Source organism: Panthera tigris, chromosome C2 (genome assembly GCF_018350195.1).
Source record: "Panthera tigris isolate Pti1 chromosome C2, P.tigris_Pti1_mat1.1, whole genome shotgun sequence".
NCBI classification, from domain to species: domain Eukaryota; kingdom Metazoa; phylum Chordata; class Mammalia; order Carnivora; family Felidae; genus Panthera; species Panthera tigris.
The window spans coordinates 141730697-141755589 of record NC_056668.1 but is presented as its reverse complement, the minus strand read 5'-3'; the positions used below and the strand labels follow the sequence as shown (position 1 = coordinate 141755589).

The window sequence follows — 24893 nt, the reverse complement described above, 5'->3', positions numbered from 1 at the left end:
CTCATTTTAACTTAATCATTTCTCTAAAATCCCCATGTCCAAGTACAGTCACATTCTGAGATATTGAGATTAGGACTTTAACATACAACGTCCGAGGGGGCACAATTCATCCGATAGTATGTGGCGTCCGTTGAAAAGAATAAATGGAGAAAGAAACCCAATGAAGGACTAAAATATTGCTGGTGGTTTTATAACATCAGCAACAATGACAATATCATCTGCCAACTTTGAATAGAGATGAATATGAGATTTTTTTTATCCCAAAAAACAAATGTCCTGTGGCACCAGATAATTACCCTTCTCCTTATAATTACCTGAGGCCTCCCCAAAACTGTTCATGCCTCCAAAGTGAGAAATGGATAGAGCATGAACTTTAGTGTCAAGAGAACTTCTTGTAAGTCTCACCTCTTTCACTTATTACCTTCTTGGGCAGTCATTTAGCGTTTCTGGGTCTCAATTCCCACATTTGGAAAATGATGCTATTATATACTCTACCTCCCTCTTTCCATGGTGGTTGAGGGGATCACATGAGCCAGAGGCCATTGAGGGGTTGTGAGATTCTGGGCCTTGAACTTGTGTTAGATCTTGAATCTTGTTGATTAGGCATAGGTTCATAGCAAAGGATGACTGGATATCAAATATTTTGGGCACATAAAAGCGAAGGGAAACACATGATAAAAAAAATCAGAAATTAAGCAGTACTGAATGGGGAATGAGTCAGCAACAATCTATAAATTTGAGGGGAATGTAAAAGGCAGAAAATAAACATAAATGTGTTCCCTGTTTCATTACATGATGGGTTTGAGGGGTCTTAAAGAATACTTACAGGGGCGCCTGGGTGGCTTAGTCGGTGGAGCGTCCGACTCAGGTCATGATCTCACAGCTCCTGGGTTCGAGCCCCACATCGGGATCTGTGCTGACAGCTCAGAGCCTGGAGGCTCTTTGGATTCTGTGTCTCCCTCTCTCTCTCTGCCCCTCCCCCACTCACACTCTGTCTCCTTTTCTCTCTCTCTCAAAATAAATAAACATCAAAAAAATTAAAAAAAAAGAATACTTATAGTAAAATAGAAACATGCATATGATACACTTAAAACAATCAGAATAGCTAATTACTTACATGTGACCGCAGGTCCAAAGCAGAGAAAACTAAACTGTAGCTAGATGGACTATGAGATCAGATATGGTTACTAAATTAGAAGTGTAGACTTTTTTTCCCTCTTAATTGTCTGGCACGGGAGGCAAACAAGGGAAATTTTATGAAGGATTCACATGACATTCATTCTCCATGAGGGGATAGCTGTTCACTTTTTTATGGCAGCAAAGCACAACGTCTGAGAAGAAATTTCTAGTGCAGAAGGTCCTCTAGGTCAGAGTTACTACCCTGACTGGCCACCCTAGATCTCTCAGGAAGAGAGGAACCATCAAAACATTCAGAGGCCAGAGCCCAACCCTCAAGGTTTCCAGTTCAGCTGGTCTGAGTGCGTAAGTATTTACATTGTGCAAAGGCTGGGTCAATCTGCTTGATCATTAGTCAGGTTTGCAAAGCGTTGATGGGGGGTATTCAGGGATCTTAGTTTAGGTTTTTCCGACAAGCAGGCAGGGAGACAAGGATTTGGATGCAAAGTGTTTATGCGGGAGGTGAAGGAAGCACAGATAGGGTAGTGGAGAAATGAGACAACGGAGGAAAGGCAGCGAAAGTAGAGCCTCACCAAGCCCATTAGCCCAGTGGTCTAGCACAGCTTCATCCTGCTGGGGTAACAGTTACACAGAGTAGGACACGTGCTTCTGAGAGTGAAGGAGCTGGGTGTTTATACACGAAGTGCCTAGCGGTCGTGGGTTGAGGGCTGCTCCCAGCAGATGGCAATTCCCTGGTGTCCCTAACCCTCACGACCCTCCTGGGAACAAGTGACCAAGGGTCATTCATCAACCCCACGACCCAGAGCTATATTCACATCTTCCCTGTGCAACAGCGTGGTTTACTTTATGCATACGTGGGGCTTCAGAGCCGGGCACAGAGGGATGGGTGTAAAATGGGAATGGACCACTGCAGTCCCCGAACACCAGGCCCGGCCCACTGGCTGGGTCAGCTAACCTCATTTCTCTCCTGTGCAAATTAAGAAAATTGACTTGCCCTCTCTTCATTTATTACCACGGGACTTACGACAAGACTTCATGTAACTACAGGGTGAAGCATAACTAGGCAGTGCAGCTTAGGTAGAGCAAAGGACGTGGAGGAGAACTACACCTGGCTCCACTCTGGCACGTTTGCTGTGGGAACTTGGGCAGAATACATTCTGAGCCCTAGTTTCCTCATCTGTAAAATGGGAACAATGATAATATCTACCGGGCAGGGATGTTGTAAGAACCAGGGAAGGTAGAAACAGAGCCTCGTACTCTGCCAAGTAAATGAGAAGTGCTGTTAAGGAAGGGAGAACTATTGAACAAAAGGTTCTTTTGTAGGATCAAAGGTTCTTCATCTGTGACTTATACACAGGGATGCCTCAGTTCATGTTTCAATGGGAAGATAGAAGGTCTTGTCCGTGGTAACGTGCGGACAATGTCAGTTTAGGTCAGTCGTGTTTGTTCCCCCAGAGCCTTCCTCCAGGTAGCGCTCTCCCTGGTGTTTCTCCTTCGTTCTTCATTTTACATTCTTCTCTTGTCAGTGCAGCTTGCTCCCCAGAGTCAGGGAATTGGCAAGACAGTCTGTGAGGATGAAAAACTTTGAGAGCGTCTTTCGTATATCTTCCTTCCAGAAGGAATGTGGACAAGCCCAAGGAAGCTGGATCTGTGTAAATTAGCCCCATCCCACTCCCTGTGGGCCATTTTATTTTAAAATCTCTTCAACAATCAATGCCATTAGCTCAACAGATGGCTTATTAATCTTCAGACCAACAGCCAGATTTTAAATTGCCTTCCATTTTGCAAACCCTTCTCTGAAGAAAAAAGTACATGAAATACAAAAGGAAAAAAAAAAAATAGAATTTCAGTCCCAACCCCAGGGAGACCTACAATGTATTCATTTCAGGCCTGGTTTTTAAGGTCAGATTCGGCAAACTTTTGTCAGTCGGATGCTCGTATGTCTTACAGGCAAAGAAAGTAAATGCATTGATTTGTTTTTGAAAATAGTGAGCAAAATGCAAAACGTTTGTCAGCCAAAGAAAGCACACAGCTCCCCAACCTGATTAACTCAGTTGCCATTAGTGACAAGCATAAATGTTTCTCTGAACTTGGGGATAGCCTTGAAAATACATCTAATAATTTCCCTGGAAATCCCAAACTTAGGCCATCCCTAGACCAGATAACCGAAATATTTTGTTTTCAGTGATCTCATTATCTCTTTTCCTGGTGTTTTTAGGGGCCAATTCCCCACTGTATTACCACAATGTGCACAACACACACACACACACACACACACACACACTTCTTAATTCACACTAGCTTCTGGTTCTATGTTAAATAAATTAGAGTCATAAACAGAGGTGGTTTTTCTTTTACTGTCTCCCACCCATGACACTATGGGACTCTATATCCATACGTCTCATAGTCGCAAGATCATAATTTCCCTGAGTTGGCATTAGAGACTTAGACCTTAAGGGGTGTCCCCTGCTTATTCACTTGGGGCATTTGGGACCATCCATCTATGGGCAAATGTGGGATGAGGAATCCGGGTCTTTCTTTTCCCTAAGTTTCTATTTAGATTTGGATTTGTAAAAGGGTTGGGGAGGGCATTTACACATGTGTGGTTAAATGACTTTGCCTTTGGTTTGCTTTATCGGGGTCAGACCAGCCAACTTGATGAATCAGTGACATCACGTTGGAAGCCAGACTGACAAGAACTCTGGAATTGGAGACCAGAGGGTTAAAGGCGGTGACTCCCCGCTCCCCCCACCCCCTGCCTCCGCCAGCAAGGCTGTATTTGACCACACAGGATTTAGGCAGCAACTCAAGGAAACAAATGCTCATCAACCCTCCCTCCCCAGGAAGCTGCATCAAGATCATTTTCTCCCTCTCTCCCCTGGGAAGCCAGATCATGCATAGTGTTGAGCATGTTATCTGGGGGTTGTTTGTGAAAGGAAAATTGATGACCTCATTCTATCTTGAGGGAACAAGAAGCTTTTTAGAATCACAGATACTCTTCATTACAACTCTGTGACAATGTAGGAGCCGCGACTGCCTTCTGACTCCTCAGAGAAACTGCTACTGATTGATTGCTGGGACATCTTCGTGGTGTATATTGTTACATTGTTTTCTTTCTTTGAAGACTGGGGGATGGTTCATCAGGAGAGGCACTTGGTGCCCTGTGAAGGACACTGGGTGAAGAGTATGGACACATGCATGCTAATGTCCATGTCTGAAGGGTTTCCATTTCAGCACCTGTCAAATCAGCGGGTGAGATCATCTCCAGAACTCTCCCAGCCCTGAAATTCTAGGAGTTTGCCTATTTCTAGTAACTTGAACATTTCATTAGGCAGAATTTTCCATTCTCTAGCTGTGCCAGATAGATGAGAAAACTTACTGAATGAATTGAAAGTCTCGAGCCAGTAAGGAAAACCTACCCACATCTCAGACTGCCTTATGCTTGTTGATGTCAGAACATGAATTATTGTGGGTAATCATCGAAGGACGTAAAAAAGAACAACGCGTACCTGGCAGAATTTGTATACCAGTGCATTACAATTTGCCAAAGTGTTCTTGAAAGTTAAATCTTCCGTTACATAACTTTTTTATCACTTTCCTTAAAAATGTTCCAGTTGGGCTGGCACGTTTTATGATTTGCCTTGCTTCAGAGATAAGCACATTGTCAACGATTAGACACAACTTCCCAGGTACTTTTGAACTGCAAAGGTTGAGGTCGGGTGAGTGATGGCAAAGGAGAGGGTTGGGCACAGAAGCTGTCAATTAAAATATTTAAAAAGCAAGATGGTGTGTATGTGCCTCAGATGATAAGATGATAGTGCATTTCAAAAACCCTACAGTTCTAAAAGAGGTAGCTCTCCTTGTATATATACATTTACGAGAGTCCAGAAACTTTAGCATGCTGGGATTGAAACTGACGCATGCATTTCAGAGCTTTTCCTGTACAGCCAGCCACGGGCCTCAAGAAGCCACTCACTGGCCTCGTTCACTGTTGGCCCAGTGGGGTGGAACATCCCTACAAGCTGATGGGAAGTGTGTTTCCTTCCAGTTCCGGTCACGAAGGGGCCTGATAGCCTGGTATCTGGTGTTGTTTTTTTTTTTTTTTAACGTTTATTTATTTTTGACACAGAGAGAGACAGAGCATGAACGGGGGAGGGTCAGAGAGAGAGGGAGACACAGAATCTGAAACGGGCTCCAGGCTCTGAGCTGTCAGCACAGAGCCCGACGCGGGGCTTGAACTCACGAACCGCGAGATCATGACCTGAGCCAAAGTCGGATGCTTAACCGACTGAGCCACCCAGGCTCCCCTGTTTTTGTTTTTTAAAGAATTAATTTTCTCCTCCAGTGGCTTAACTACTCCAATCACAGAAACCTAACTTAAAGTTGTTGTTTTAAAGCACTCACACTTATAGCCTGTTAGCTGAAAATCTGTACACAGAATCTAGGCAGGGGAATGATTATTAACCTAGGGTGCACCTCTTAACTCTGTGTACACAAGGAACTACAAACCCAAATGTGGGAATTCAATGTTGCCACATCTGAACCAGCCTGCCACTGTGCTGCAACACTCTTCAGAGATTTTTTTTTATACGTACTCACACTTGACCAATGCAATTGGCCATTAGGAAAATAAACTCTTATTAGCAAGAAATATGAAAAGGCTATTTTGGAAGAGGCAACCTGAAGTGGATTCTGTGATTTGTGAAAGCTTTTCTAAAATGAATGTGACTCACCCACTCAAATAAACGCAATTAATTTTTTAAGGCTTATCCTTTGCAATGGCTGGACTTTCCTATTCTTTAGTTGGCGTGGGGTGGGGGGAAGGTGCATTCATTCAGTTAGACATCTCTCTGTGGTAGTACTTACAGAGATACATTGTCATGTTGTCCTCCAGGGGGCGTTAAATCTTCAGCAAAGCTCCAATTCCTCTGGAAGGCGTTCAAACCCAGTTAGCAAAAGCAGACAGTCTGGCTTCTTTCTCACTGGGATGCAGAAGTACTGGGGCCCATATTCTGAATTTCACATCTCAGACTTGTGGACTAGGTTTTGCATTTTTTTTTTTTTTTTTTTTTTTAGTAAGACTAGGATGGGTGTGACAATCCCATTGCCCCGGAGTATGTGCCAGTGTGGCCTTGCCACATTGTTCTGAACGCTCTACTCCAGGTATCAGAGTGGCTGACCCTCATGACCCATGTCAGGAACCTCTTAAGAGACTATTGATATGGACAGGAACTGTGGTGCTTTCCAAGGGCAGGAACGTGATTCCTAGAGGCCCAAAGTTAACCTAATGTGGGTTGGAGAAGGCTCTGTGGGTCAAAACTGCAAAGGATCCAACCTTCCTACTTAAGCCCCACAAAAAGCCATTGTTGCTCATTACTGTGTTAATGAGACCATCACTTGGGAATCTGCAAGCCTCTTGATCTGGGGAACCAGCAACTTAGGCAGTAAAGTGAATGTAAAGCAATGCAGTACATTGGTTAGAGGTCCGTGGGTTCTAAAATTGACTGGATTTCAGTATCTGCTGTACTTCTTATAAGGCCTAGTTTTCTGAATTAATTACTTACACTCTTGTGTCTCTGATACCTCATTCACAAAAGACTATCTCATAGGGTAATTACAAGGACTAATTAATACAACCCAAAGAAAGTACTTGGTGCGTTGTAAATGCTCCATAAATTCTATTAGTCATTCTTACTCCGGAGCCCAGAATTGAGATCCCCATGATAGGGCTCCAGCTTTGTCTTGCACTTTTCCCCGACACAGATTCCTTCATCCCAAATACCACCCTGCATTTTTACCGCTTTCCTCCCCCTGCTTCATCTACCTTCCTTGCCTGTATCACCATCTGATGAGATCCCACCCAAGTTCCAAGGGTTATCTGTAATGGCACCTTAAAACCAAAACGAAAACCAAAAACCAAACCCACAATTCCCTGCTCCAAGAACTGAATTAACTTTCTCCTATCTCAGAACAGTTTCAGGGACACAATATCTTGATATACTGGTACATACATCTGTCAAAACTTATGGAACCGTACCCTTAACATGGCCAATTTTCTGGCATGTAAATCATACCTCTCCAAACCAACCCAGTAGGAACATAATGAGAATGTCTCAGCCTTTGGAGAGAGGAACACTTGGTTCAAAGTCAAGTTCTAACACTTTCTACCTGGCACTTCGTTGGCCTTCTTTCACCTCAGTTTCCTCTTATGTAAATGGGGCAGTTGTTACATTCTCCTTTTGCAGTGAAGGTTTAGAGACCTAATGATAGTATAAAAATGCCTCGCACACTGTTGATGCTATATTACAGTCAGGACTTTCCTTTTCAGCATAGCTATTTCTATGTTTGTCACATACACCTGCCCACCAAAAGGTGATCTTCAGGACAGAATATGTGCTGTCCTTTTCTTGTCCATGTATCTGGCATAGAGTAAAAGCAGTGTGTTTAGCTAGATTAATATAATACAATATAATATAATTAATATAACAGGTAAACACACCAACTTTTAGATAGCGAACATCTAGCGGTATCCCAGCTGAAGCCTCTGCAGGATGCCGGAATGTGTGTTATCACTCGGGTTTGCTAAGGCTCAGTATTTTAAAGTCTGACAGACACTTTCCTTGCTCGATCATTCAGCTATGGCTTCCCCGTGTCCAGTAGGACTTAATAACACATCTTTCACTATGATAATTCTTTAGGCTCATAAGGGTTGTCGATTTCTCTTGAAAGCAACGGAATGACTGTACTGTTTTCTGGACCAATAAGTCACTCTGTTTTCCATGGTTCAAAGTTAAGCTTTTATTTGGTTTTAAATTAAAAAAATAAATTTCATTATTAAATAGTGAGATGGATCTAACTTATGTCCAGATAGTAGCTTACTCAGGAATATACCACTGGGGGTACAATTAAGGGGTGGGACACCTAAACTAAAATTATCTGTTATGTTGTCATGTTTGTTAAAAGCTCGACAGTGGCATAATTCAAAAGAAAGGGAGATACAAAGTTTTAGATGTTTACAATGGATGGGAAAAGTAAACCACTTATTCTATTGCAACTGCAAACGAATTTCTTTCTCGGTGCCAGGCTGTTTGGACGCTATACCACAGTGCTAATGTCATCGGGCTCATCTGCTTTCTTCTGCCTGCTGGGCAGGGATTTCAAGTATTCAAGGTGTCTCCGGGCATCCTCCTGATTTTGCCTCACGTAATACACCACATATGAGATCACCATGGTGAACCAGCCAAACATGGTGACCAGCATGGCATAATCGGTAGTCTTTTTGGGGAGGTTACAAAGGTCAGCATCATTGGCAGCATTGAGGAATGGTCTCCCGGCGTGCTCATCCAACACAGAAGTCTTACAGATCACATTGTGGGCTGTCTCGTGGTTGGATGCCATGCTCCTCAGAACTTGCTGGAGAGTACAGTCGCAGTGCCAGGGGTTGTTGGCGATTCTGGCCCTGGCCTTCAGGTTATTGAAGGCATTTTTGTGCACGCTTTGAATCCGGTTGTCAGACAAGTCCAGAGTCTGCAAAGTTTCCGCTACTCCTTTGAAAGCATGCTCATCGATAAACTCAATGCCGTTTTTGGACAAGTTGAGAACTCTTAGTTGATGGAGGTCCTTAAAAATCTCATTGGGGATAGATGTGATCTGATTGGAGTCCAGATACAATAAGACTGTTTCAGGAGGAAGATCTCTAGGTATTTCCTTGAGATTTGCATTGCTACAGGTGACATTTAAACCCCCAGAGGAAGAACAGAGACAGCCCTTGGGACACATACTGGCTGAATGAAAGCACAGTATCATAAGAACAAAACTTTGTAGGAGGAGACACATGGAGAGGGAACGGGTTAACCACAGGTCTACCAGATTCATGCTGGAATGTCAGCATAATCACAAGCCCATTCCTCATTCACTCCGACAAGCAAGCGTGGCAACGGTTCCAGCCTTGTCCACACTGCTGATTTCCTTCTTGCTTATTTCAAAAGGTTGCAGCTAACACATGTGTCTCTTCATTATTCCTGTCCTTGCTTGGGTACCTAAAGGAAAGGGAAGCAGAGACAATTAGCTTTTTTTGCAGAGAGAGCAATTAAAAGTGCTCTCAGGCGCCTGGCATTCTATGTGGGCAGGAGAGGTAATTTCCATTGATACCACTGGGAGATGTCTGCATAATGGGAGTCTCCTGCTCAAATCCCAGGTGCTTGGGGAAAGGTCTGTCAATAAATGACATTTCCGAATCATGCTGCCTTGTTTTTAGTTGTGCAGAATTACAGCAAACAGCCTAGAATTCTGTCATCTCTACTAGTCCTCTCAACATCCTGAACCCCTTCTAAATTATATAGCAATAAAATTTAATTATGCCTTTCCTCCTTTCTACAGTTGCAGATGCATGAATGCAGTTTAGACCTCCTCTTGAGCAGCAATGAGAAATAACACTGATATTTCATGGTTAATGACCATAGATAGCAATAATTGTCATGGCTCCTGAATGGATGCTCAATTGGAATATTTTCTCTAAAGAAACATCTTGCTTGAATTAAGAAATGAATAAATGCATTCCAACCTTTACAACAAAATGTTGCTAGGGACTGATAGAACAGAATCCCCAAAAGGGTTGTCTCCCTGATTCTCTCTGTTTTCTAAACAACCTATCCCGTCCCCAATAGGTCTTCAAATATGACACACACCTCCAAGACTTTTTAAAATATAAGATAAGGACTAAAAAATATTAGCCTCTAAGACTTTGCCAATAGCTTATTTTTTTCTTTCCAATCATTATATGTATATATTATTGCTGAAATGTATATATATACATATACATGATAAATTATATATATATAATAAATTACATATATAATAAATACACAGTAAAACCTTGGATTGCAAGTGACTTGCTCTCTGAGTGTTCTGCAAGATGAACAAACATTTCTAATAAATTTTAACTTGATAGACGAGTGATGTCTTGCAATACCAGTGGTACATGACACCGAATGTCATATGATCACAACGGAGGCAACGGTTCTTGAAATTCACTTTGATAATACAAGTGCTTTGGATTACATGTATGTTTCCAGAATGAATTATGCTTGAAAACCAAGGTTTTGCTGTATATATATATAATATTGTTGGAGGGGGCTTCTGAAATATAATTAAGTGATATTTTAATATTAAGTAATATAAGTAAGGATACAAGCTTACTCAGGAACAGAAATGAGAATATTAAGTGAACCCTCAAAACTCTTTTCTCATATAGAGAGGACAGGCATCTTTGGGACCAGTTCACAGAGGAAGCGAGTGGATTTTGGAGAGATTATGTGATTCGCCCAAGGTTATAGCTCGTAGGTGGCAGAGACAGGACTCACGCCAGAGGCTTTATTCTGACTTATTAATCTCCTAACACTCTCTACTACCCCTACAATGCTCTCCCAACATTATCTGCTCTATAAAGACAGTTGGGATCAAGGAAGCATTGCTTGTTGTGACTTCTGATGCTGTTATGTTGAAGCTCAACCCCAAATTCAGTACCCCATGGAGCTCGATGTCTGATTTCAGAGTGTCCTCTCTCAGGATGTGAGAAACAAGGGGAATATTCCTTCCTCTTACCACAGTGAGTAATAAATGACTTTCTGCATGAGCAACAAATGAGTCTCTGCAAACTTATCTTTTCTAAAGATCCCAGATGGATAAATACAGGGGGAAATGACTCCAAATGTTACCAAACTCACAGAAGAGAAGATTAATGTGAGCTGAAAACATAATGAATGGGGTTGTTAATCATGGAAAAAATGAGATTAGCACTAGCAGAATGCAGTGGATGTGCTTTTGGAATCCTGAGTCCCTTAAATGCCAGAGAATGCTAAAGAAGGACCTCTAGGCTTACTGAGCCATCCATCAATAGCTCATTTCATTTGCAGTGAGTTTCCCTCCCTTCCATGTTTTCCTTGAAAACTGCATTGCACGACATTTGGGACTCTAGTGATTGTCTAGATGGGAGAGAGGAAAAAATAAGCAGGTGTGGAGGGGAGGGCATTCAGAGAGAAAGGAGGGTGGCAGAAGGATAAGATAAAGGATGTTAGGAGAAAGGCATGAGAAGGACACAGGAGATGGGGGACATGAACGTGATTAGAGAACATGAAAAAAGTCTATGCGATCAACCAACTCCCATCAACTGAGGCTGTACAACCAGCCTAAATCCTGCTGAAAGGTGGGAAGGCTTCTCTGGCAGACCCTCCACATCTCTCCAGAGACTGATTAAGAGTCTACCTGAAGAAAAGTGTTCACCAAGTTAGACCGTAAGTTCCATGAGGGCAGGGGCTTGTTTCTGCCTCGTGCGGAAACAACAGCAAACAATTAAAAAGTGCAAAGTGTAATTAAAAAGTACACTGGCGTGTATCCCAGCTTTAATCCTTATTAGCACTGTGTTCCTGGGCAAGTTATTTAACCTCTCTAAGCCTTATATTCCTTATCTTTGAATAGAAATGATAAAAGAACACAATTACAAAGTTGATTTGAGAATTATGTGGGATAATCCACATAAAGCATTTAGCCCAATGTCTAATAGGTAGTAAGAGCTCCATACTTGTTAGCTACGGTTACTGCTATTATCCCAGATACGTTCCCAAATGCTAGCATAGTGCTTGACATGTAGTAAGGGCTATACAAACATCTATTGTATGAATGATCGAATAACATATTGAAGCATATAGCTTTACTTTTTCTTCCCTAAGATAATTATTTTTATTTTTAATATAAATATTGGCTCTTCCAATGTCTATTGGTTTTACATGTCAACATGGTGGTCTTTGGAAAAATCATGAGCGCAGGCTCCTAGCTGATGAAAGGAAGAATGGAGCTTTTCCGGGAGGCTTCTTGAGACTTAATCTTGGTTTCTCCAGGATGATCGGTCCAATAGTCATGGTAACAGACAAGAAATGATGAGAACACATCTTGAGTTTTCAACAACAGAATGAAATACCTCTTGAGATGGAATCCAATGAAATGGTTTCACCTTGAAACCTTGAAATGGTCCACCTATACACTGAATAGAACGCCTATTAGGAATACAAATACAGAGTATCTCTTGCATTCAGAGATGCTGGGCTCAAACTAAGTATTTCATTTTCTTCCTGTCATGTTGGAGAAAAGGGAAACAAAAGCTCTGGGACTGGCTAGATTACTTGGCTGCTATGACTCAGCCTCTAGTGCTCCCATGCTCAGCCAGGACAAAGTGACAAGAGATGCAAGGAGTAGAGAATTGAGCCCTTGGATGTCTAGGAAGCAGACAGCAGGGGCCAGAGTTATTGAGTCAAGGTCATCTTCAGCAGGGAAGATGGAAGAACGGCCTCTCCACTCTAATATGCCGAATTACTGTTTTCCAAAACCAGCTTGACATTGTCTTAAATTGCTGGAGAGGTCAAAAGAGGTTCTTGGAAAAGAAAGACATGGGAGGTGTGCCTCACAGTGAAAAACATAGGTATTCTTCTGACATCAGCTACCACCCAGCAGAGTATAAAGCTAAGGAGCAGCTCAAAAACTTAAAACTCCCTCCTGCTCTATTTCCAGCCAGGTCTACCCAAATATGCGAAGCAGCAAACACAATATCCTGCTAGAAAAAATAGAGTGTCTCCTTTCTAACTTCAGGAGGAGTATGTAGAACACCAGAGAAGGGCTGGGGTCACACTGGTGATGGCAAGAATAGAAGCAGCATCACTGCCTGTCCTCCTGATAAGGAACAAGACCCGATAAAGGGACAGAGCAAATTAAACAGTGCGTTCTCTACCTCTTGACTCCCCCCTGCATTTCTCAACTCATCATACTACCCTATCTTCATTCCCTTTAAATATGTCTGGGGCAGTCAGGAAGCTACTGTATTTTTGGAATGTGGTATTTAGGTATGAGCTGTGCTCCCAAAGGGGGCCATTTTATCCCTGGACCCATGCCTTGCCCACATTTCCCCATCACACGGGTCTCCAAGGTCCAACAATTAATGCCCGGATTGGGTAGTAACTATCAAATGTTGTTTCCAGGAGAAAAAAAAAGTGTATTTAGCAAACTGCCTGAGAAGACAGATCTTTCAGTGGTTAACAACTCTATCTTGCTTCCTATTCCTTTCTTCTCATCATTAGGGGATAGATACTCAGGGACACTCAGGGCTTCAAACCCAAAGCTTTCATTAACTCTTCTAAGATCAGTGAGCACACCAATTCAAGAAGAAATAACAGACCGATTTCTCCCAATTTCTTTCCATGCAACACTGCTACCAACAAGGATCTGATTAAAGAGCACAATACAGCAACACAGGAAGGCCCTTTGATTCGGGCTGGGGGGGGGGGTGGGTGGGTGGGTGGGTTCATTAATTTTCAAATTAATGAAAAAAGAAAAAAAAAACCTCATAAGTTTAAGTACTTAAAATTAAAACTTCCATAGGGCAAAAGTAAGACCATACACAAAATGAAAGGGCAGATGCTAAAACAAAGGGTTGATTTCTTTAATATACAAGACATTCTTACCAAGGGATAAGAAACTGATCCAACAGAAAAATAGGACAGAAAAACAATATATACGAATGACCAAAAAAATCCTATGAAAAGATCCTTGATCTCACTGACACAAGAATAAATTCAAGTGCAAGTACCTAACATCTTGGTTAAAATTAGGAAAACTAGGGTCACTGTAAGTGACCTTGTAAAAACAAAGTGACCTTGTAAAAAACAAAGCACTCTCAAACCCTTGATGAGGGGATACTTGGGACACTCTTTTTGTACAAGCAATGTAGGAATATCTATTCAGATTTTAAAACACGAGAACAAGTTAGACTGACTTGTACTGATGTAAGATCTCCAAAGATGACCTCAAAAAAGCAGCTAGGAAAAAGGGGTTTATAGTATCATCCTGTTTGTGTAAAGTTTTAAAAAGAGGACACGAATGTGCAGCTATAGGTGTACAACATATGTCTGCAAATGCATAGTTCGTTTCTGAAAGGATCTGTATGGAAGGAAATGTATATGAAACTATTAATAGTGTTAACTGAGGAGCAGAACTCAAGGGGCTGATGGGGAGAAAAGCAGTGGTCTTTTTATTTCATACCCTTCTAGTGGATTTAACTTTTTATGATACAAAGGTGTTTTTGTTTACATAAAATTAAAAAAAAAAATAGTGCAAAAGGACCAGAACTTAACTGAAAAAACAATCTGAACATAATGCCTCAGAAGACAACTTTCGAGCACCATGAAACAGTTGGACAATGGCGGCCAAGAAGGTTGGGTCAATAACAAGACGATAAAGTTTAAAAAGCTGAACGTGTTTCAATCTGAGAGACTGAATACGCAAAGGGACAATGGTGAGACCACATATCAAAACAGAACTTCAACTCACAACCTGCTTAAACCAGCCCAGGAAGGCAAACTGCAGCCTCTATAGCAATTGTCCCAACTCAGCCAGATCAGTAACTGCCAGCTTCCCTCATTTTCCCTCCTGCTTCCAATTTAGGGTTAACCAGGGAGAGCCAAATCTGCTCCCCTAAGCAACCACATAACGAGGTTCTGGGTCTAGTTAGCCTGCTTCCAGATTCCTCATGCCAAGAGCCACCAATCAGGGCACATCTGAAGCCTTTCATTTGTCCCATGATAAAGCTTTTACACTCCCTGCCTCCCCGTGAGTCTCTGCCGAATGCGAGGGATCAGGGCTGGCTCCCTTGCTATAGAAAGCTTGGGGAAAATGGCCTCTGCTTGTTCTCATTTGGGTAGTTTTCATTTACTTCCGCAAAGACTACAGTATGTGATATTTTCAATGTAGTATTTCCAAAGATAGCTTTATAACTTATTATAGAAATTATATAGGGATTTCTTTACATGCTCAGGTTTTCTATAAACTAAGTATTGGTTGCATAAAACATCAATGCGTATAATTCCTGACCAAAAAATGAGGGACAGTTGGGATCTGAATAATTCAGGTGAATGAACTATATAGATAATTTTGAGATGACGTTCACAGATATGACACCTTAATTCACAATCTTTAGCATTGAGCTCTGCCATGAACTTTAGTTTTGCATTTCCACTCGCAACCACCTCTCACCAAAAGATTCCACCTGGGCTTCACAATGGGCATCCTTAAAAGTAAAATCACTTTCACCCTTTATCCTCACCCAACTAACTACCTTCTACCATAAACCACCTATTCTTCCCTCCTGATTTCTTGGGAACCGTTTCCATTTTCATTCTCCCTGCCGGCTCTCTTGTGCTTTGTGTCCCCTTTTTCTCTCTCCTGTTCAAAACACTATCCTCTTGCACCAAAAGGAAGCCAAAGCCTCCTTCCCGGCCTGCCTGTGTGCAGCTTCTGTTCTCCTTCCAATGTCAGGTGCAAGTAACACTTTGACCATGAATTTCCACTGGCCAAAAAGCTTTCACGAGCCCCTGTTGTTCATGGCAACCCTCCTTTTCCAATCCTATGTCCCACCACACTTACTCACACAGACACAGAAACCTGAGCTCAGGAAACAGAGATCCACAGTTAGAAAGCTGATGATGAAGAGCACTTCCTTCCACAAGCGTGAGATTTATCAGAGGTCATCCCAACCCTCTACAGCTTGGATTCGCTTTCCTGGTTTCAAATCCGACGATGAAGATCTGGCCCAGGAGTCATTCGGCTGGTTTATAACAAGCAACTATCATCATTTAGTTAAGGATATGAACTAATAAGGCCAACAAATACAGGAGGAACTGAGGATCATTATATTTAGAAGGAGTTTAATCTGCTTGCAGACCCAATATGTCATAACAGGTTAAGTCAGGAAGCGCCTGAAATCTCAAAATACTTGCTTTTACAATTGAGGATATCGGTTTATTTTTGCTACCAGACCATGAGCTTTCAGAGGGTAGGGGTCAATGTCTTACTCATTTTTATATTCTTGCATCGCCCATAGTAAGAGTTTAATAAATATTTATTGAAATGAATTAGGATCCATCCTCATTTCATCATAAAACAGCTACTGTTCACTTGGCATTTATTACATGCCAGGTATTTATTAAGTGATGAACTCATCTAACATGAGTAATGGATGGTGAAACTGAAGTTCTGATTAGGTTCCTAGTTAAATGGATATAGAATTCCAAAGTGAGGGCTCAAGTTGCCATGGGAAGGTTGGGTGACATGTTCTGTGAGTCTAACATCTCCTTGTCCACTTTGAGGGAAAAAGGTGTCAAGAGGCATCTATCTTATCACCTCCCCAAAGAGAGGAGAGAGTTATTAATAGGATTCCTGGAGCTGGGGTGGAGGTGCAGAATGTCCTAGCACAAGGTTGGCCATTGATTGGTGGTAGAGTTGGGTAATGTTTTGATGTTGGGGTGAGCCTGCACTCCCAGAGCTGTCAGACAAGGGATAGAAAACTACTCCCTATCGGTCAGATATGGCCACCTGAGGGAAGGAACTCCCCAGTGAAAAGTATCTTGGGTCCTTTCTCATAGTCCCATAGGATTCCCTGGTAGGGCCGAGGCATCTGAGCAACAAGAAACTGAAGGGCAGATGTTTGGATTTGGGGAATGTAGCCATCTGGAATGTATCCACCACAGGGACCAGGGGAGTCATATTTCGGGGCATCATACAGGTGGGTAGGGGGCACAAAAGAGCTCCAGAAAGAAGCACCAAGCCCATCTCATTCTACCTTCCAATGAGCCTCTGAGGAGAGTAGCTGAAGCCCAGTTATGCTGATGGCCTGGGGTGGGGTGAAAGGGCAGAGAGAAGAAACCGAGCTACCCACCATACCTTCTTTCCCTTTCCTTTACGCCTGAAACAAAGAAGAGAGGGGAATAGTTGAATATTAGATGAAATTCAGTGTATTGGCTAATCTCTTGAATTAGACGCTTACATAATCATATTCAACTTTTACTTTGGCTTAAGTCAATTGACTTTGTGACTTAAGGTAATGGTAGGACAATCTATTACCTGAGATTGGCACAGATTGGCTGACTGATGTGTTTCATTCAGGGACTAGAGGAAGATGGTCACTTGCACAGAATAGAGATTAAAGGAGTGGCGAAAACAGAAAGTCAGTTGCCTTCTATTCTGGATACACATATGTCGCCTTGCAAAATCCTCAGGACAACCCTGAGCACTGGGGGAAGCGTTGCTGAAAAAGAAGACTAGTGAGATAGCAAGAGGGAGGGAGAAAAGGTGACACATGCTTCTGAAGGGGTTCAGAACAAGTCTCCCCAGAGAGCACCGTTCTGGCATGATGACTACTTTGAACTGAAGACGATCAAGTCCCAAAAGACTCAGGAAGAGCTTGGCACCTCCCCCTTAACTGCCTGGAAAAATTCAGACAGAGGGCCCAGTTCGGAAGAACAGGATGGGCTAGAGGATGGCTGGAGGTCCGCAGAGCCTGTTGGTTCAGATTCCTTTCTGCGTCCCATTGTCTCTGCATGGCACCACAGACATTTGTTTACTAACCATTTGGTCTTCCCATCGTTCTGTGAGTTGGCTTCCTCCCCTTTGAAGCCTCAGATCCCTACCCCCTTCCCCTTAACTCAGAATGGCACGCACACCTCAACTGCCTGTCAGGAAGCCTCTCATTGTCTTTGTGGGGCTCCCACTTCATAATTAAAGTTTTTTTCTGTTAACCTCTTTTATGTCAATTTAATTAACAGACCAGCCAAACAAACCTAGAGATGTGGAGGAAAAAATTTCCTCCCTTACACCTCTAAACTGAAAGCTCTAACATGACACATTTGCCTTACGTTTGTGAACTACATTACATTAGATGCCTGCGGGGCAAGTCCATGGATATGCTCTTATTTAATTATCTCTAAGCAGCCTTTTTAGGGAAACATGATAAACATCATTGGTCCTACTTTAGCACAGTAGAGGAACACACCAAATGGAAATGGCTTAAAGTCACACGCTGGTTAGCAGAAGGACAAAATTTGGATCCTAGGTGTCCCACAGGGTAGATTCCATTCAACACTCAGTGATTTATAGAATCCTTCTACTGGCCACATTTAGATATAGAGGGTCTGCAAACACAAGTACTGAGTTTCAAATGCCAAATCAGTCCTCTGTTGACTACTTTCCACAGACTTTGGGAAGGTCAATAACGAGAAGAGAAACTCTTTTTCCTGCAAAAAATCTTCTAAGAGCTACTCATACAAAACTTTTATCAAAACGACATGATGTCCATCTGTCCCAGATCTCAGTCATTTTAGGCACCACTTTTCTTCTTTTGAAACCTATTTCACAAAATAATTCTTTAAACAAACCCTGAACTTTTTGGGGGACAAACAACTCTTATGAATACATTGCCTCCTTTCTACATGATCTAATGCCCATAGATCTCCAGAGTAGATGTAAAAATTCTTCCCACCCATAAACCTGCTTGAAAAACAAAGAAATACATAAACAAAATCCACTTTTTTTTTTTGACATAGTATCTATCTCTCTCTGGGACTAAACACAGAATAAAGATAAGACTATGTCTTTGCTTACATCTGTATTTATTATTCAACATGCTGCAAGTTTATAGGGAGATTGAGTGGGAACCCATCTATCTCAGTTTCTTTCTGCTTCTCTATTATTATTTCTCAGCAAGTGCCTATGACATTTAACAGTGAGAGCTTTGCAAGCTCTTAACACATAATCTACATAAATGTAGGCTCCCTAAAACTCAAGAGGGTCCTGAGGCAATCTGAAAGCTGCTTTTAGAGCACACTAGCTTATGCTGAATTCAGTCGAATTTCTGAGTAGGCTGAGTGACTGTTATCATTTTTTTTAAACCCTTGTTTTGTTTAACCTTATTCATTGATTTGGTGGGGAAAGTACAGGATTGAGATCCAAACCAAGGTCTAGAAACTGGATTCAAACCCTGGCTTCTGAGGAATGAATTCCAGGAATTTAGCAAATCACACACACTTCTAAGCTTTATTTATCATACACCTATAATGAATAATATTCATCTCCTTGGTCTCATAGTTATGAGGATAAACTGAAATAAATATATGTGAAATGCGCTTCAGAAGCCATCAATGGCCACTTAAAGATTATGCTGTATTGTGGGTTTCAGTATTTGGCTGTTTTGCTCGAATACCAGATCATTCTTTTTCCAGAGCCTTACGTGTCTTTTTCTTAAGCACAACCAACTAGGATGCGATTCTCACATAACCTATGATAGTATTCATTTCAAACCATATTTAACCTGAATCTAATCATGAGGAAAGGATTTGACCGATCTGAAACGTGAGGCACTTTGCAATGTGACTGATCAGGACTCTTCAAAGGGTGACTGAAGGGAAACAAAACAAAACAAAACAAACACACAAAAAACCCAAAGCAGTCTGCAGAACTCTTCCTGATTAAAGAAAAAAGATGTGATAACCAACAGCAATGCAAAAGACTGGCTTCCGGCTGTAAAAAAAACATATGCTAGCAAAGTGCATTATTGGTACAATGAGGGAAAACTCTGATTACAACCTATATTAGATATTATTGAATCAAATATAAATTTCTTGAGCTTTTCATGATTTGAGGAGGAAGGAGAGAATCCTTGTTCCTAAGAGGTGCATACTGAAGTGTTTTGGGGTAAAGTGTCATGACAACTGCAAAGGGTATTCAAAATACCCAGGAAAAACAAAACTATATTTTTATCTGGAAAGAGAGAGACAAAGGGGCAAAAGATTAAGAACTGGTAAATGGAAAGTGATCACCTAAAAGTATTCATTGTACCAATTTTCCATCTTGCCTGAAAGTTTCACGTTTCTCAAAGGAACATGTGGAGGGGAGGTTCTAGGCTTAAAAAATAAACAACAGCAACGGAAAGAACTTCAAGAGAAAAAGAAATCCCTTCCTGATGAAGGAAGAGAGTTTTAGGAATACTCATTTGAATGTGGCCTATCTCCTCATAGTGACACTGAATAGAAACCGAAGGTGAAATGAGAAGGACTTCTTTAAACTGTATTTTGTGGAGGCACCTGAGTGGCTCAGCTGGTTAAGCACCTGACTTTCAACTCAGGTCACGATCTTGCGGTTCATGGGTTCGAGCCCCATGCTAGGTTCCACACCGACAGTGCAGAGCCTACTTGGGATTTTCTTTCTCTCCTTCTCTCTCTGCCCCTCTCCTGCTCATCCCCCTGCCTTTTTTCTCCCCCCACCTCTCTCAAAATAAACAAATAAACTTAAGAAAATAAAATTGTATTTCTTGTATGCCAGGACTACCAAAGTCCCAGCACACGGACAGATGTCACATGTGCAGTGTGGACCTGGTTTTAATTGGGCAGCATGGAGATCATGGCTTAGCCATTTACTAATTATGTATCCTCTCTTCCCCACAGTTAAACATGGGGGTATTAATAAGTTCTATCCAAGGGATTTCATGAGGATTCACTGAGGCAACACATATAAAACACTTAGAAAAGCTTCTGTTACATGAGAAAGAAACTGTCCATGAGAGTTTACTATTACTCACTCTACCACTACGATTATTGTTACTATCATCACCATCATCATCTTACACTTTGTCTTCTCTCTGCTAGGACAATGGAGGACCAGAGTGATGTACCCTTAATGCAATAAAGGGAGTAACTCCGATAGTGGCTGACATTTCTTGGACATGTACTATGTGCAAAACCTTTACTTTGAGATGATGAGGAATTTTGCCCCAGGATGGATCATGCCCAGAGTCTCCTCATATCCGCTTTGGATAATCTGGATGATAAGATCTGGGACTTTTGAGCTGATGATCCTCAGATGAAATTTTGGATTTTTTGAATTGATGCCATAATGGGCTGAGACCTCGGTAATATTGGGATAAGATGGATATATTTTGTATGGGGGATGAATGTGAATCTTTGGGACCAGAAGGTAGATTGTAGGAGGCTGAAAAATGCCCCCCCCCCCCGCCCCCGCCCAATACCTAGGTCCTAACCCCTGGAACCCATGCATGTTACCTTTTATGGAAAAAGAGACTTTGCAGATATGATTAAGTTAGGGATCTTGAGATGGAGGGATCATCCTGGGTTATCTGGGTGAACCCTAAATGTAATTATAAATGTCCTTATAAGAAGGAGGCAAAGGTGTAATTGACGTGGGAAACAAGAAGGCACTAGGACTCCCCAAGTAGAGATTGCGGTGATGTGGCTACGGGCAACATGGCAGCCCCCAGAAGCCGGAAGCAGCAAGAAACAGATGCTCCCTTACAGCCTCTGGAGGACGTGGGCCCAGCTGACAAACTGATTCTGGTCCAGCAAAACTGACTTCAAACTTCTGGCTTCCAGAACTATAGAACAGATGTGTGTTGTTTTAAGCCACAAAGTTTGTGGTAATTTGTGATAGCAGCCATAGGAAACTAGCACCACAGTAAGTGAAGAATAGAACCCACGGTCCATTCTATCTGACTCTCCATCACCCTGGATAAAGGACTTTTGCTACAACTAAATACCTGGCTTAACTCTGAGTTTCCTGCCAAAGGAAGAAGACAAAAATGTCGAATTACAAAATGATTGCTATCTAATGTAGTGAAAAATGACTGGCAAGCAGAGAGAAACTTTCAAATTTCATGATTAAAAATTATTTTTGAGAGTGTGTGTGTGTGTGTGTGTGTGTGTGAGCAGGAGAGGAGCAGAGAGAGAGGGAGACACAGAATCCAAAGCAGGTTCCAGGCACTAAGCTGTCAGCACAGAGTCTGATGTGGGGCTCGAACTCACAAGCCATCAGATCATGACCTGAGCCAAAGATAGACGCTTAACTAACTGAGCCACCCAGGCACCCCTCAAATTTCATAGTTTTAAAAAGATTCTGTGAAAGGACGACCACACGACATAACGGGCAAGATCTTTACAATTGCACTAATGACGTACGCAAACTCTCTTCTGGCTCTAGGCGGAATGTGAAGTCATTGCTCTGTGAAAGGCTTCCTAAACCACAGAAAGCTAAATTCTCATGTCGGATATTTACTAGAGATGCAGGATTAAAACAGGGATGGGATAGAAAATATGACAGAACAGGAAGGTTAGCATGCCCCTTATAGTGCAGGGGTCCACAGACTTAATCAGACAAACCAAGTCACCTCCGACAGTGAAAAGCAGTGCTGGGAACAATTGTACTGGGACAACAGGGTCAGGCAACAACTGTCCCAGAAAAATGAGACACGTGGTCATCTTGCTAATAGGCAACATCCTTCAAAGTGAGGAGACTGCCTAGCCAGATCTATAGTATGCCTTTTCAAAAGAATACATCAGTCTTTGAGACAAAAAACAGACTTTTGTTCAAAACTCACATTCTTCATGGGGCACCTGCGTGGCTCAGTCAGGTAAGCATCCAACTCTAGATTTTGGCTCACGTCATGATCTCACAGTTTGTGAGTTCGAGCCCTGCGTCAGGCTCTGCGTTGACGGAGCAGATCCTGCTTAGGATTCTCTCTCTCTCCTCTCTCTCTGCCCTTCCCCTGCTTGTGCATACTCTCTCTCTTTCAAAAATAAACACTAAAAACAACCTCACAGTCTTCCTCGACATCCATACAAATTATCTTCTGTGAACTAGTAACTTACTGAATTTACAAATAATATTATACACCAGATACGTTTTCTAAATGAAATAGACTACCTAGAATTCAAACATCTAACAAATTAAGTATCTTATCCTTCCACGCAATTTTATAATTGCCATGTTAGCATAGGTGACAATTTTGTTTCTTTTTTTAAGATTTTAATTGTCATGTTCTTCATCATTTTAATACCAGCACAATGCCCCAGTTATACATTAGATCCACTCAAACGTTATTCTTTTGCTAGATATTTTGATTTTCTCCCATTTTTGCTAGTAATTTATCATAAATAATATGCAACTGAAATAAATGTTTCAGGGTGATACATTTTCCTCTTGGATCATTGCCTTATGATAAATTCCTAGAGGTGAAATTTACTCAAGTCCAACTCTGCATCTGAATTCTGTTCACTGTTTCCATCACTGAAAGGGCCAATTGCAAAAAATTATGGGCAAGTCTTTAAATGACAAAGAGTTGGTTACATCTGTCCACTTTGTATTGAGTATGTGTCCATAGCGTCAAAACCAAAATATGTAACGTTGTTCCACAGGGCAGGTAACAGCTTCCAGAGTCTGAGTCACCCTCTCCTGGTTTTAGTCATTGTGGACCTTAGAGTGGCATTGGATAGGATCACTGGCTCAGTCCATTTGCCCTCTGGTCAGAACAGAGCTGACCAAACAAATAGGATACTATATTTGGTCCAAAATTTGTATTTAAAGAAATGTTTATTTACAGCTCATTAACACTTCCTTGGCAATGGTCCACTGTTTTTCCTAAGAGAGGTCACCGGGGAAAATGATGTTCTGTATTGTTTTTGCTTTTTGTTTTCCATTAAACATGTAACCGCGCAAAGATATAGGTATAAGATTGTTTTTTCACTGAGACGCTGTTTGCTACAGCAGAACTTTTTTTTTAAAAGAAGGAATTAGGGGTGCCTTGGTGGCTCAGTTGGTTAAGCATCTGACTTCGGCTCAGGTCATGATCTCATGGTTCGTGGGTTTGAGCCCCACATCGGGCTCTGTGCTGACAGCTCAGAGCCTGGAGCCTGCTTCAGATTCTACGTCTCCCTCTCTCTCTGCCATTCCCCCACTCAGCTCTGTCTCTCTATCAAAAATAAATAAAGATTAAAAAAAATTTTTTTAAATAAAAAAGAAGGAATTAAAAATACAACTATAAATACCTTAAAAGTCCGTCACAAAAATTGATTAAATATGGTTCATAAATACAAAAGAAAGAAGCAATCTATAAATCCTGATTTTAAAAAAAGATGTCAGACATATATTCAGTGAAAAAGGTACATGTACAATCTCATCTGTGTAAAACAAAATAGAAAGATCTATACACACACATACACACGTAATTAAAAAGCTACAGGAGAACAATAAAAAATGATAGTCTTACCCTCTAGGGGAAGGTTCTGGAGCTAAAAAAATGGTGAAGAATCTTCACTTTTTATCTTATACCCTTTCCTAGCCTTGCAATTTTTTTTGCCATGAGCATGATCATACCGATAAGTAGATAATAAAGGGGTTGGCCAGGAGGCATTGACATATCATCTCTTTTCTGTCAGGAGCTATAGGGATTACAAAAATGTGAAACATAGTGTCTCTTCTGAGCGGCTGAGTCACCACGGGCAGTCATTTAAACTTTCTGAATCCCAGGAGAGTGTACAGGAAACATTATAGGCCTGATGTTAGATAAAACCAGGTTTAACTCCCAGTTATGGCACCAGCTTCTCAGTTTCTTCCACTATAAATAAAAAAAACAACGCCTATTTCATGGGTTTCCGATAATGCCTGGTTCTGACAGTGTCTGTCTCAAAGCAGATAGATGCTTGGCAAATACTACTGACCTTCAAAGGGATGAGAAAGAATCCAGTTCAGATTTCCCAAGGGTTCTGCGGAATACTAGGTATCTGAGATTTCTACCATGTGAATGTTCTGGAGTCATACAAGTGGGAGAAATACCCTCTTTGAGCGCCACAATGGGCGCCAGCCTGTTAAAGGTTCTGAGAACTTAAATAGCAAAGTAACCGATTACCTCATAATTTCCCCAATACTTGGTCCCCCTGCCAAAGGCCTCCCCACACCCCATTATTTTTATAGCATAAACACCCACAGAATGCATTGGCTAAATTCAAATTAATTACAGAACATTTCATTCTCCCTCCGTTATAATCACTAGTAATATATGGTCACAAGTTTTGCAAACGCGAATTCTATTTGTACTT

The 24893-nt window shown here is 41.6% G+C and overlaps 1 protein-coding gene across 4 annotated transcripts in view; it reads right to left on the bottom strand.

Moving 5' to 3' along the window:
* Window positions 1-7921: 7921 nt before the first annotated feature.
* LRRC3B (leucine rich repeat containing 3B) overlaps window positions 7922-24893 on the bottom strand; it is a 91435-nt gene continuing 74463 nt past the window's right edge. For all 4 annotated transcript variants that reach the window (XM_042999264.1, XM_007097464.3, XM_042999263.1 and 1 more), the window contains one exon: window positions 7922-9176. In XM_042999264.1, coding sequence (XP_042855198.1) covers window positions 8233-9012 — 780 coding nt within the window. In that variant the 5' untranslated portion in view covers window positions 9013-9176 and the 3' untranslated portion in view covers window positions 7922-8232. The remainder of the gene's footprint in view (window positions 9177-24893) is intronic.